General features: G+C 36.7%; 4 protein-coding genes across 4 annotated transcripts; all 4 read left to right on the top strand.

Moving 5' to 3' along the window:
* Window positions 1-9,106: 9,106 nt before the first annotated feature.
* On the top strand, window positions 9,107-9,731 carry N7500_009414 (Aminoglycoside phosphotransferase; the record flags this gene model as incomplete). The annotated part of the gene is made up of 2 exons (XM_056680555.1): window positions 9,107-9,533; window positions 9,661-9,731. Coding segments are annotated over 2 exons (498 nt in total), but the record flags the coding sequence as incomplete, so codon positions are not given.
* A 93-nt stretch (window positions 9,732-9,824) lies between these two features.
* On the top strand, window positions 9,825-10,088 carry N7500_009413 (uncharacterized protein; the record flags this gene model as incomplete). The annotated part of the gene is made up of 2 exons (XM_056680554.1): window positions 9,825-9,944; window positions 9,987-10,088. 2 exons carry the CDS (start codon window positions 9,825-9,827, stop codon window positions 10,086-10,088), a joined length of 222 nt encoding a protein of 73 aa, XP_056527936.1.
* Window positions 10,089-11,350: 1,262 nt separating this feature from the next.
* Window positions 11,351-12,392, top strand: N7500_009412 (ATPase AAA-type core; the record flags this gene model as incomplete). The annotated part of the gene is made up of 2 exons (XM_056680553.1): window positions 11,351-11,488; window positions 12,210-12,392. Coding segments are annotated over 2 exons (321 nt in total), but the record flags the coding sequence as incomplete, so codon positions are not given.
* Window positions 12,393-12,394: 2 nt separating this feature from the next.
* On the top strand, window positions 12,395-13,286 carry N7500_009411 (ATPase AAA-type core; the record flags this gene model as incomplete). The annotated part of the gene is given in 4 exon segments (XM_056680552.1): window positions 12,395-12,430; window positions 12,540-12,797; window positions 12,808-12,833; window positions 12,890-13,286. 4 exon segments carry the CDS (start codon window positions 12,395-12,397, stop codon window positions 13,284-13,286), a joined length of 717 nt encoding a protein of 238 aa, XP_056527934.1.
* Between the last annotated feature and the right edge of the window lie 359 nt (window positions 13,287-13,645).

Genomic DNA, 13,645 nt, shown 5'->3' with positions numbered 1-13,645 from the left:
CCTAGTTAGTAGATAGAGAAATTTAGTCCTAATTTAAATTTCTTAGCAAGTACAGTCACCATAGCGAGGTCATTATCTCGATTATATCACTTATAAGACCCGTAAGTTCTTCTGATATAGAAAGAATAGGCTTACCTCTCTTATTCTCTATCCGTTCTACGGAACACGCTTCTATATACTCTAAGTTTTAGGGATTAGATATCACGCAGTCACCTACCAACGGACCTTATGGCAAACAAATAGGCGTACCTTCCCTATCTAGGCACTTGAATCTCCTGTTAGGAGTAGGCTCTATAAGAGAATAAATTGAGCTACGTTAACTAGAGAATCCGACGTCTGACGAGGTGCTTATAGTTAAGGCTTGCTTGATTATGATAGTCTCTGATTTAATCGTCAGTTTTAAGTAGGTATTGATAGAAAAGTGGCTTAGTCCGTTTATTCATACAGTCGCTTTTATTTAGTCGTTTATTCTAAAGGGCTACCTAGGATCTTTGTATAGAGGCTCGCTCTAAAGCTCGCTCTAATAGGCTACCTAGCTTAGAATTACTTTGCTATAGTGGCCCTTCTAATAGAAATACCTTAAGAAGCTACTATATTGATCTAGCAAGAATGCTCGAAGTCGAATTATTACGATAAAGACTTCTCTTTGTCACCCTCTTATGAATTTCCAAGTAGTCTCGGGAGAAAATAAGGACAGAAGAAGGTCCCCAACGGTGAGTAGTAACTTAACGCGAGATAGATATTTAAGTTTCACTTAAACAAAGTCCAGTCCGCTAGCTCTATCCTACACACCAATTTGCCTAAATTGGATGTCAATCTTACTAAAGATCTGTATATACTTATATTTATACTCTTCGAGCTTATATTACCGCTACGGTAACGGCTATACTGATTTTAGTGAAGCTATATACCCCTATAATGTTTATTTGCCTATATTGCTTTTACTCTATTAAGTCCGAGTCGCCCTGCGTTTTAGGATAATGGTAGTTAGTGTTCGTAGGATAGACACTATCATTCTATCGATATATAAGAGGGAACGCTATATTAGTAGGAGCATCTAAGCCAGTAATCCCAATATTAGGAGCCATAGTATAACTGATGGTAGGACTACTCTAAGAATAGTCTGCGGGGTAAGGCTACTCTTGATAACCTTAGACTTAGGAGACTCTCTGTGATCGTATATAGCACGCTTTTGCCGGGTTAATTCACACGAAGACTAGAGACCCTAGTGAAAGTCGGCGGAGGATAGGAGTCATTAGGAGCCTAGTATAGTATAGTAAGGCCAATATAAGTCTCGAAAAATCTCCTCGGTGGCTTATAGCGCCATGAATTAGGAAGCTGGTGGTGCAAAATAGATATAGGAGTGGGCGGCAGTCTAGCTACACTTAGACTAGCTCTATTGGGCTATCGAAACAGGATAGCCTCGAGGTATAAGTTATCTTAAGGGCCAAAGAGCCTAGAAGTATACTCAAGGATTTCTATTGGTTTAAGTGAATCTACTTGATTATAGCTACTTATACACTGCGAATACACCAGAGTCCAATCATCTTCCGGAGTTAACTCTATCACTGTTGGTTCTTAGGAATATAAGGGGCCTCCTTCCCCCTAGCTAGCGGCGTTCCCTGATTTTCCCTTTTCTTCCTATCCGATTAGGTTATATCGGCTTTCCTCCCCTAGTGGCGACTAGCGGTATAATGGCTAGTCATTCCAATACAATTATAATAGCCGATGATAAGAGATTACCGAGCCCCGAGCTAGGTACCTCACGACCTTAAAGGGGCCCTCGGCGCGATTATAGTTACTCTGGTTTCGAGTGTATAGTCTTTAGTGATAATTCGGCTAATATAACACTATCACGCAAACGCAAAAGAACCGAAACAGAGGAGTCCTCTACTCTTGTATAAGCTACTATCAATGCCTTATTCCTCTATAGCCCAAAAAGCGCTTGACCATGATATTCAACACTTACGATAAACCAATATAAAACTTCGAGAGGATATTCTCTTAAAGAGGAATAGGTACCAAAAGACACAAGAGGAACTTTCACGGCTAAAAGAATTGGACTGCAAGATCTACTATATGCAGCTAGACCGTTAGGTGACTTTACTATATAGGTATATATTTTGCAAGTTATGCGCAGAAAACCTTTTAACTCTGATAGAGATCACGTGACCTATAAGTTACTCCTAGCATATTATAGTCTCTATACCTTATAGTGGGGGACCTCGTCTTCCACTACGTATTGACCTCGCCTATCCTATCATTTACTAACTAGTTAAGTGGTTTATATTAGGTAATCTCGGGAAGCTAGGTGCCTAGGTAGAGGTTACTAGTAGTTAGAAGAGACAGATTGAATAAAACACACCTCTACACCTCTCTGAATTGACTTCTTAGGCTATATACCTAGGTTCCTTTATATATAAAATCGAGTATAAGACTAAACTGCGAGTGCTGAATCGACCTGTATACCTTAGAGCATACAGCCTTAAGCGTTCACCTCTTTACGAAATAGCTTTCTCCTTTCTCCTTGTATATCAATATAGTTTTCTATAGTATATAGTGCTTCTTGTGAAACCTATATTCTTAGTCTCTAAGCTCTTAGGAGATATCCTATTTATAGGGTACCTAGCACTAGATACATCGAATCTAAACCATTTACAGGATAATATATATCCGCTATATTACCGGTCTAGCTTAAGGATATAAGTCTAAGCTATAGAGCTATACCTGACCAATCTTGAGCCTCTACTATTCTATATACGATTACTATGATCCTCTCGAATGCTTCTTTAAGTATTGAATTAATAGAATTGATTTTGAGGTACTCTATCAATTATGATATATAGAACACGATATGATATATATAAACTAGAGGAGCAGATATAAGAAGGGCTGCTAGAGCCTTATCTATGATAGAGTTTAGATCCCTTTTATATAGTGGGAAGATTCCCTGATAATTTGCAGCCTAGAAAATGAGGTATAACACATATATGTTAATAGTATTTTATATGCGAGTGGTCCCTACTAAACCATATAGTAAAAACGATAAACTTGCCCATCTAAATAACTAATATATTTATTTGGTTTTTTAATTGCCGATAGTAATTGATAAGAATTTTAATATAATATATCAATTTCGGAAGAATCAAGTCTTTGTGTTCCTATGGTTTCAAAAAATACTGAAAAATGCACTATTAAATATATATATCTTAATCACTATATTATCAAATTTCCTAAAACTCTATAAAGTGCCTACTTGTTATTTAGAAAGCATTAAGATATAAGGAAAAGTTTATATATATAACCGTTGCTACAATATTATATTATAATTTATCGCTTTTACTATATGTTTTAGCGTGGACCACTCGCTTATGAATACGTTAACTAGCTACCTCACTAATAAACGTAATTATCACCGGGTCTAATGACAAAATTTATATTAGGTATGTTTTTCCGAAAGGCGGCCCGACCGGTTTTAAATCTATCTAATATGGTCACGTAGCCCCTCTTGACCCCTCTAAAGTTTTTAGAGTAGCCTTACCTCGCCGACCGTATTTTAACAACTTGATTCTTTTAAGAAGAAAGAAGAAAAGAAAAACATTAATACATCGGACTTTTAACTATTACCACCTTCTCTTTCGGAAGGAAAGCCAAGTCTAACAACAGTATATCGATATTCGGCTACCGTTCGATAGCGTTTCTCACAGACAACACCAATATCTATAACCAATCAATCACTTATTTTATTAATATCTGCCGACGTTAGGTCTGGCGCGAAACAAGCCTAGGAGGAAGCACACCCGATTACCGAACCTTTGCTAAAGCCAAGACGGTCAAAATTTACACAATTTTTTCCAATAGATGCCTATGAAGCTCTAATAAATACTGCTATTTTAGAACTATTTAAGGTGTGAGCTCTAGATCACGCCAAAATATTGTTTTATAAATCTCTAACGTTATCCCTTTTCTATCTCTAGGTAAACGCCGACGTAATAAGGAATAGATCATATTACAAAACTAGCGGGTTTGTCTTTTTCCTAGGCGAATCAAGTGTTAGAGAAGCTTTCACAATAATGATTCCTCTAGAAATAAGTGGTGATATACAGATTAAAGGGTAGAGCTTAGATATAAATCTCTATTATCATATTTTACGGAAATCCTGGATTTAGGTACCTAAGGGTGCTAAGCTTGTTGTACTACTTGTAGATTCTAAGTGAATTGAACTATCTAACCTCTAGATAAGGATGATATTTTTGCTTTCGAAGTCACTATTTGTTTGACTAAAATCTCCTTTATAGTAATACTCCTGATTAATAATATTATTTAAAGCGCTTTTAGTAGTAGGCTTATATTTAGGAGAAAAGAAATATTAGACCATTAACCAGTCTTCCTCTAATTAGTATATATCACATTTTGTAGGTTACTACGTGTTTTATTAGCATCAAATCCTATGTACCGTGAGAAATAATGGTTAGTTAGTTATATATGACTCGTGTTGGTAGGTATCACAAAATAGGAGTTATTCGATCTATCACTTATATAGCGTGACTTGTTATCCGAAATTTACTAAGTAGAATAGTGCGTAAGTTTATTGTTAATAGGCAAGGTATACTAGAAGGAACTTGATGCCTGATCAAAATCTTGCGATCCTATGTCCCAAGGAGGCTAAGAAATAGTGAGCTCGGATAGATATATATTTAATGCTTCTTTATCGATATTTTGTGGTCCGGTGTCCTTAGCTAGGGGCTAAGAAAAATGATCCTTAGATGGATAGCCAAGATTTCTATTGTTAAGAGACTTAAAAAACCCATTCAACACTTTAGTATCAAGATCCTCGAAAGGTTATACAGAATTTTCGTCTCTACGTGCCTCGAATTAAAACGTATTCAACACTTCATGATCAATATTGTGTGGTCCTATATCCTAAGGAGGAGGTTAAGAGAAAGTGAACTCAAACAGACATACACTCAATACCTCTTTATTAACATTTTGTGATCTAGTGTCCTTAGCTAGGGGCTGAGAAAAATTATCCTTAGATAGATAGCCAAGATTTTTGTTATTAAGAGATTCAAAAAACCCATTTAACACTTTAGTATCAAGATCCTCGAAAGGTCGTGTAGAAATTTTGTCTCTACGTGCCTCTAATTGAAATTCGTTTAATGCTTCTTCGTGAATATTTTGTGATCCGGTGTCCTAAGAAGGAGGTTGAGAGAAAGTGAACTCGAACGGATATACACTTAATACCTCTTCATCAATATTTTATGATCTAGTGTCCTTAGCTAGGGGCTAAGAAAAATTATCCTTAGATGGACAGCCAAGATTTTTGTTATTAAGAGATTTAAAAAACCTATTCAACACTTTAGTATCAAGATCCTCGAAAGGTTGTGTAGAAATTTTGTCTCTACGTGCCTCTAATTGAAATTCATTCAATGCTTCTTCGTGAATATTTTGTGATCCGGTGTCCGAAGACAATGAAGTAAGACCCTCGCAAGGCTGTGGAAGATTGTCGTCCAAGGATGGATTGTCTTAGAAAGTATTTGATACTCAATTAGTATCTTCCAATTAACTTGGTATTCGATTCACGCTTTGTGAGGAAGGCAAAGAAAGGAGCCTTGACCTCTCTAGGCAAGGTCTTTTTCGAAATACCTTGCTCGTTAAATATGAATAGTTCCTATTAGTGGGAGGGATTCCTATCTCTAGAGAGTTAATAAGATCTATTGCTATAGCCGAGGTCAGCAAAAATATAGGCTATCTCCTGCCGCTTAAGGGAAGATATACCTAAACCATCTATGGTCACCTGATCGTTAGCTATTACACAGTATGAATTTTATGTAGTTAAGTTACCGATATATACCTCTATTAGTGGGGAATAAGGTAAGCAATTATGGGCGTTAGAATTAGGTCGAAATACTTCAGTATCATATAAGTATATCAATAACAGCAATAGATAAAAGGTTAACAAATATTTCAATATACCGTCTTGAGCTATGGGTACTATTGTGTCTACAGTACCCGAAAGCGCTATTTTAGATTGTCTACTAATAGTGTGTTTAGATAATATATGGTTTCCTATGTTTGCCTTAGATACCTCTATAGAAGATTAGCTTAGGTTATTAGAGTTAGAAAGTTGTGCTTTACTTCTCTTTCGTTTCGATGCTTTCCTTTTTATAGCAGTTCTGAGCTTTGACTGTGTATATAACTACTTAGAGATAAAGTCTGCTAGTTTAGAAAGCCTTAAATCTTCTATATCCTTATTAATACTAAGTCTACAAAGCCGATTAATAGCGGCGGGTATACACTTAGAATATTCTCTTCCTATATATCTTAGAAGTGTTAGAACAATCTTTATATTTAGAAGTTTTTAACTCACTCGGTCTCCGAAACCATTAAAGGTAAGGTAATGAGGTAGCCAGGGTCGCTAAATATTTGGACCTATTTATTATATATACGTCTAAGTCGAACATAGTGATCTAGGTATTTCTTGATTTCCGGTGTTGTGAGAGTGAGTAGCGGAGATTAGGCTTTAATCATAGCTAGAAGGTTATTTAAAGCACCCTATACCTATTTTTCACCTATATGGTATCTAAGATCAACGACTAGTAAAAGTAAGTTGTGTAGTTCAAAATGTCGATAAATTTCGAGAAGATCACGATAACCTTCCTTCTGATATAATCTATAGAATATATCTAGTACGCCTCCTTAGATCGGAGAAAAGTGTGGCTCACTTATAGTAAAGAAATAACCGGGTGTGTCGATATATAAGACTAGCAAATAACGGATAAAGGTAGGGATAATTAACTATATATATACAAAATTTATGGCCGTAAGTATATTATTAGTAGCCGTATCGACAACTACAGTAGAATCGACGCACACGTCGTTGGTGTTCTCTAAGGAGGCCGAATAAGATATAGGCGCTAAGATGGCGTTGGTATTGGTAGGTTGTTCGTCGGCGTTGTTATTTCTGGTTGTCTCTTCGGAGAATATACAGGAGTAGGTAGATAGCTGAGATACTTTAAATCCCCCTTGTGTAGTTTTCAAAAGTTTTCCTAAAAGCCGCCTAAAAAGTTCCTTTTTATCGATTGAAAGATGCTGGAAATAAGTCTCGTATTTGGCAGAGAAGAATTGAACCTCGTTCCCGCTAAGGGAATAGGTGAGCTCACAGAGCAATCTCTCGAGGTCCTTATCTAGCTATTATACGGCCGCTATACTTAAGAACAGAAGCACAGAAAGATTGAAAACTAAAGAAAAATATAGCACCAGGATTCTATATAGCTCTAGGCCAAGCTAAAGGGCCAAACTAATAAGCACTAATAGATTATCCGAGAGCATAGTTAATTTAGCGTAGTGGGGTATAGGCGAGTTTATCCTAGCCATGAATTAGTTGGTCCGAGCCCTAGATTATTTGATTGGATAGACATTCTGATCTACCGCGCTCTCCGCGAGAATCTGATCGCCTGACGTAAGAACTAATCGTAAGAGTATAGTTATATTTTATTAGTTGGTATTTATACCTAGAACTTCGCACGGCTCGAGATCCACTTATTCTCTGCCGGTTCTAATATAAAACTAATATCTCCGTCTATCTGAATATATGTCTAGGAACAATAGGAACAATGGTAAGACAGAAAAACGGTTCTTTCATAAATTATAGTAATCTCGATACTTTTGTAAGATTATAGGTAAGTTCTATGCTTGCAAAGTAGGTACTTGTTGACTGGCTAAACTTAAGTATGGCTATTGGCACTAAAGCTACAATAAGGATCTTCCTGTTATTTAAATATTTAAATAACAGGAAGATCCTTATTGTAGCTATATCTACCTATCATCTAATTTTTATATATCATATTACTTTTTTTCATTATTATCGGTCAACTTATTCTGAAATATACCTCAGCGTATTTATGAAAATATAGAAAAAATAGTTCGTATAATAGTGTAAGGAAGCTAATCCTAGTGATATCCCTCGAGCTAAAAAGCAGAGCATTAGGAACATAAGTAGGGCGACTATCCCACTTGGAATACTACAACACAACTATTTATCTTCAAGTTCTATTACTTGGTTATTATCTCAATCTTCTTACCTACACACATCGGTTTCGCGCATAAACTAGACTAGCCTAAAGCGAGGCCTAACCAAAACCCAATGATATATCCGACAACGATACAGAAAACCGCAAGGCTGTTACTGCCGCCATAGCTTCGTTAGGATCTACCGCGGTGGGACAAGTGGTAGATACTGGCTATTCCTCTCAAAAAAAGCGCCTGCAAAACCGTGAAATAAAGGTAGCACAATTGGCTAGGGACAAAGAGGAACACGATACTGGAAAGGCACAAAACGAAAGTACTATTAGTTAGCTTATATTGTTCTAAAAAAGAAAATTTCACTTATTAACAATTTTGAATAGGGTAAGTAAGACTAAGAGCTATCTATCGTTTTCACTTAGAGGGTATAAATTGTGATATTGGAAGGAAGTGTAGGCACAGATATCTATCAGCCTTGTGACTTAGAACTTAGTTCTTTTAGCTTTAGTAGTAAAGACCCTTAAAGATTACTTATACTCGTTCAAGTGATTAATTTCACTTACGCGGAAATTAGGGCTATTTCTATTATATATAGACTAAAATCGCTTGGATTTCAGCTAGAATTCCTATGGGCTACGGGTACAAACTTTTGACAATATTTTGTCTATAAATTTTAAGAAATAGGGTAAAGCATAGCAAATCTATAGCTAAGTAAGGGTATATAGTATACAAATAAAATTAAGTTCTTATTTTTTAGTATCCTTATGTAATGGTCCTATCTTTTGTAAGACCATTGATTTTGGGTGTGATAAAGTGAGGCGGTCTACGTAGATATTATATAAGCACTATATTTCGACGATAAATAGTCTTTAAACCTAGCGTCACTTTTTATTTATTTCACTAGCCTATTTTATATACTCTTATAAGTCAAGCTCCTTCAGAAATAGACTATAACCAAGGCCTTGATATCTTAAATCAGATCTAAGAAGATATTTGGGTCGACGAGATCAATAAATTTCGAATAAACGGGTGTCTTTACGAATAGGTAACTAGCTTTCACCCCGAATAAATTACCTACTAGCTAAATAGTGGCTTCTTAAATGGCTCGTATAATATCGGTCAAAAGATTCTCTTTGAGGATGGTACTATATGGTTGCTCCGTTTCCCTTGTGTGAAGAGTATTTGCCCTAAATACGCCGATAAAAAGGTAGTTATAGAAGTGGAGGCTCTTTCTCTTATCCGCGAAAGGATAAGTGTTCCTGTTCTAGATATCAAAGCCTGGGGCCTTACTAATAGTAATCCTTTGGGTCTTGGCCCTTTTATCTTGATAGACTTTATCGACGGGGTTTGTCTAAATGACGTATTTACTAGAGGCAATTCTAGGCTACTTAAAAAAGAAATTCCAGATAGTGATCTCGAGATTGTGTATAGACAGATCGCGAACTTTATATTGCAAATTTTCGAGATTAATTTCGACCGAATCGGAAGTTTGCCCACGCCAAGGACTGGTTATTCTGCGCCTACCCGCCCTTTGATATAGAAGATATAAGAGATTGCACAGACCGGGGGGGTTAACACTTTTGGTATGTCTATAATCTATTAATCTTTTATATTTACTAATAAAGGTCTTTCAAGGTGATCGAACCACGGGTTTCTCGACAACCTTGGCGTATTTTCAGTACATTATTGACCAAGACTGGCAATAACTTCGATATCAACCGAATTTAATTACTGGCGAACTAGATACTATCTCTAAATATACTTCACTAAATATTGTGGAATCATTAATACCCCGCTATATGAATACAGCGTATGAAAATAGGCCTTTTAAACTTATATACGATGATTTCGGCCTAGCAAATATGATTGTGAAAAGCGAGAAAGATCTTATAATTGTCGGGGTTGTGGACCTTGAGTGGGTGTATGTAGGACCGGCGTAGCTATTTGGTTTAGCTCCTTAGTGGCTTCTTTATAACCGACCGGTTAATGAAGAGTGGGATTTTAAGGATAGTAACCCTCCCGAAGCCACTAAACGGTATTTTAACTGTCTTAATATTTTTTAAGAAGCTTTGGTAAAGGAAGAGGCGAAAATACCTAGAGAGTAGGGTATAGAACTCTCTAAGCTTGTTAAATGGTCCGAGGCTTTAGGAGCTATATGGTTTTATATACTCCTATCTAGTGGATTCTTCGACTTATTTAGTTTTCCTTGTATATAGCTACGGCAATATATGAGTGCTTAGTGGTGGACAGAACGTGTTAATAAGTTAGAAATCAGACCGGAAGTAAAACGCTTTGCGGCTAATAAGCTCTAAGACTTGGATAATTATAATAAAATTGTCGATTAAATCGAGGGGCTTAAAGACTGTCTGGATTATGGCGAGATGACAAGGGATAAGTTTATTGTGGCTATCGATAGACTTTTGGTTGTGAACCAGTAGTATGATTATCTCCTTACTACCTATATATACTTAAGAGCCTGCGACTAAGGGATTTACTCTAATAAGATTTAGTGCCTAAAGGCTTTAATCAAATAACAAAATTCGGGAAGCTTTAAATCTTATCTACTATTAGGCTTGAAGGATATAACTGATTTAAATATAGTAAATATCTAAATATATTCGCTCTCCTCTAATGACTTCCTTTGTGTAAAAACGAAGAATTAACGACGTTATATATCCAAAGCAAGCGAAATTTTAATTAAAAAGGTCGGCTGGCCAGTATAACAACCTATTGACGCTACTTAACTACCCCACCCTTTCTATACCTATATTATCAGAAATAGCTATCAGCTTACTAAGTAACCCTTATGGATTATATTCCAACTTTCTCGCTACGAAGACTGCTTCCTAGCTGGATCGATTCTTTTCTCTTTATCCAAGACAATTCCCTATCTATTAGGGAAACTCAAGAGCAGAGCGCAGAAGGCAGAAACACAGAAGAAGCTATAAACCCTAACTAGCCACTATTTTACAGTGGTATCTGCTACTCCAAATATATCTTATAGATATTATACTAAGCGCGTTTTTCTATAGATACCAGTTATCCTGCTACTACCTAATCGGCTGAATCTTCGATGGGTGATACCGTTACTACTCTAATTCACCTTCAGAATCCCAAAAAGTTAACAACGAGGCCAAATAAGCGTATCTCCCTAGAACCTAGCTATTGTAATCTTATATAACCCTATAGGTAAAGGCTGGGTAACCTAGAGGGGATAGAAACGCTAACAATATAGATCCACATTATGGCTAAGCTATATGGACTAGTCTTGGATATCTAACTCCTCGGCGAAGTTACTGAATTCGAGAGATATAACTGTACAGTCTGGACCCCAGACTTCGTCTTTATAAAGTTCTATATCAGATATAACAACGGCTTAAAAGGCTATGCTTATAGATGTCCCTTGATTTATAGAAAAGCGTCGTCCGAGCTCTACCTGCTAAAACTTTACTACAAGATTGGGGTTGCAAAGGGTCTTCTAGGGGAAGAGGAGTGGTGCTATATAAGGCAGAAATACGGGATTAAAAGAGACAAATATTTGATTCTAAGTCGTGGTATAAATCTATATTAGAGGAATTCTTACTTAGATACTATGAAAGTTAAAGCTACAAATTCATGCGATAATATACAAGGATTATGTCTAAGTTGGTAATATAAGGTTATATAAACGTTCACGGCGCAAGATCATCGCGATAGATTTGATTTGATAAGAGAAAATATATTAACCTACTATATACACTCTCGAAATAGCCTCTCGCGAATAAGTAAGAATTAACCATAAGTAGAATCAGCTTTTAAGTCCATTATAAAAGACCTATACCCTCTTCTATTGTCTACCTATACTCGCACTAAATTTCGGTATCATATATAGCAATATTTCTAAGGTACTACCTATTGCCTTTAAATTATTATTTCTAGGATTTTCTCCTTTGACCCGACTTTTTTCCTCTTCTTTACACGCCGATATTTTCTTATACTCCGGCTCCCTTATTCTATTCGCTATTTTGTCTCTATTCTTTGGCTTTATACTTCCTTAAGTTCTAAATAACGTCTAAAATATACTCCTTTACTTTACCTACTCTAAAGAAATTCTATACCACGACAAGCTATATAGCTAGTTTATATAATAGATAGAAAGGAATGATTTATTAAGCTACAGCCGGCGTTCTATTACTAAATCAAAGCACGCTATTTCTTTACCCTGGCAAAACGAAGACGATGAGGACACCGATAAAGATCCCTTGGAAGAGCAAGAGCGCTTTGAAAAGAGTAGTGAGGACTTCTGGTTTTCTTTAAAAAAACAGCAAGATATTAAGCTAATCCGCTATACTCCTTCCCAAAACAAGCTTTATTTATTCCTATACTAGGGATGTCTTATTACGCTTTACTGTTATCCACACAAGAAGTAAAATAGTTGGTTGATAAATATAGAAAGCTTCACAATCTACTCGTTCTTATAGAGTAAGGAAGTGCTTAACACACTTCTAAAAGAAGTATAGTAATTCTTAATTCAGCGTCACAGGAATAAAATCACAATCTTTCGCGGTTTTATCAAACAGGATATAGTTAGTTGGGTTCTGACTAAGTCGAAGCCTCCTTGTTTATTATCAACTTTAGCCTTGCCTCTAGAAATCAAGAATAGTATGCTAAACGATATCGAAGCTTTCCTGAGTCCTAAAGAAAGAGCCTTTTACGAGCGTTGTGGTATGCTATACCGCCGAGGTTATCTTCTCTATGGTCCTCCCGGAACTAGAAAGTCAAGTATATGCTTTGTAATTACAGGGCGCCTTTAGCTTGATATCTATACAGTCAGCTTAAACTCCTAAAAGCTTAATAAAGATAGCTTGGTTAGCCTCTTCTAAAGCCTTCTAAGACGTTGTATTGTGCTCCTTAAGGATGTGGATAATGCTAGAATTAGCCAAGACTCCTATCGGCGGATAAAGGATCCTGGTAATACTAGTAGAGTGGAGAATTCGCGCCAAGAAAATAAGCTTGACGGCGCTGGCATTTCTTTATCGGCCCTTCTGAACTACATTGATAGCGTTATAGCACAGGAGGGCTATATTCTTATCATGACTACGAATCATCTAGAAAAGCTTGATCCGGCCTTGATTCGAGAAGGCTGGGCGGACAAAAGATATCACTTTGACTTCGTGGACACCATAAGCGCTAAGCAGCTCTTTTATGCTTTTTTTGATAAGGCGTCTTTATCTATCCCTTCGATTAGTGTAGAAAGAAAATTAAATGATCGGTCGATATAGGAGGATAGTATATTATAGCTTTCTGGCCAATTTACAGATATTGTTTCCCTCGGCTAGTTAACTATAGCGGAGATTAATAACTATCTAATAGGGTTTAGAGATAACCCCGAGATAGCTATTTCGAATACCCTTGACTAGGTGAGAGGTAGAAGGGAAGCTCCTAAGCCTACCGCGGTTACGGAGTGATCAATAGATAGTAACCCTATATATTGCACGGGCGGGCCGTCCAGAAAATCCGCCTATTGTCGAGTATACCGCCTTTTGGCGGAGGGATGAACAAGAGCCACGTGATAGAGAAGCTACTCACGAGAAACACTTGAGCCTACCCTATGGGTAGCTTAGGGAGTCGACTTAGGAAG

The sequence above is a fragment of the Penicillium coprophilum genome (genome assembly GCF_028826855.1).
Source record: "Penicillium coprophilum strain IBT 35676 chromosome Unknown utg000006l_segment0_segment0, whole genome shotgun sequence".
Taxonomy (NCBI): domain Eukaryota; kingdom Fungi; phylum Ascomycota; class Eurotiomycetes; order Eurotiales; family Aspergillaceae; genus Penicillium; species Penicillium coprophilum.
This window is presented reverse-complemented; position numbering and strand designations above follow the sequence as displayed.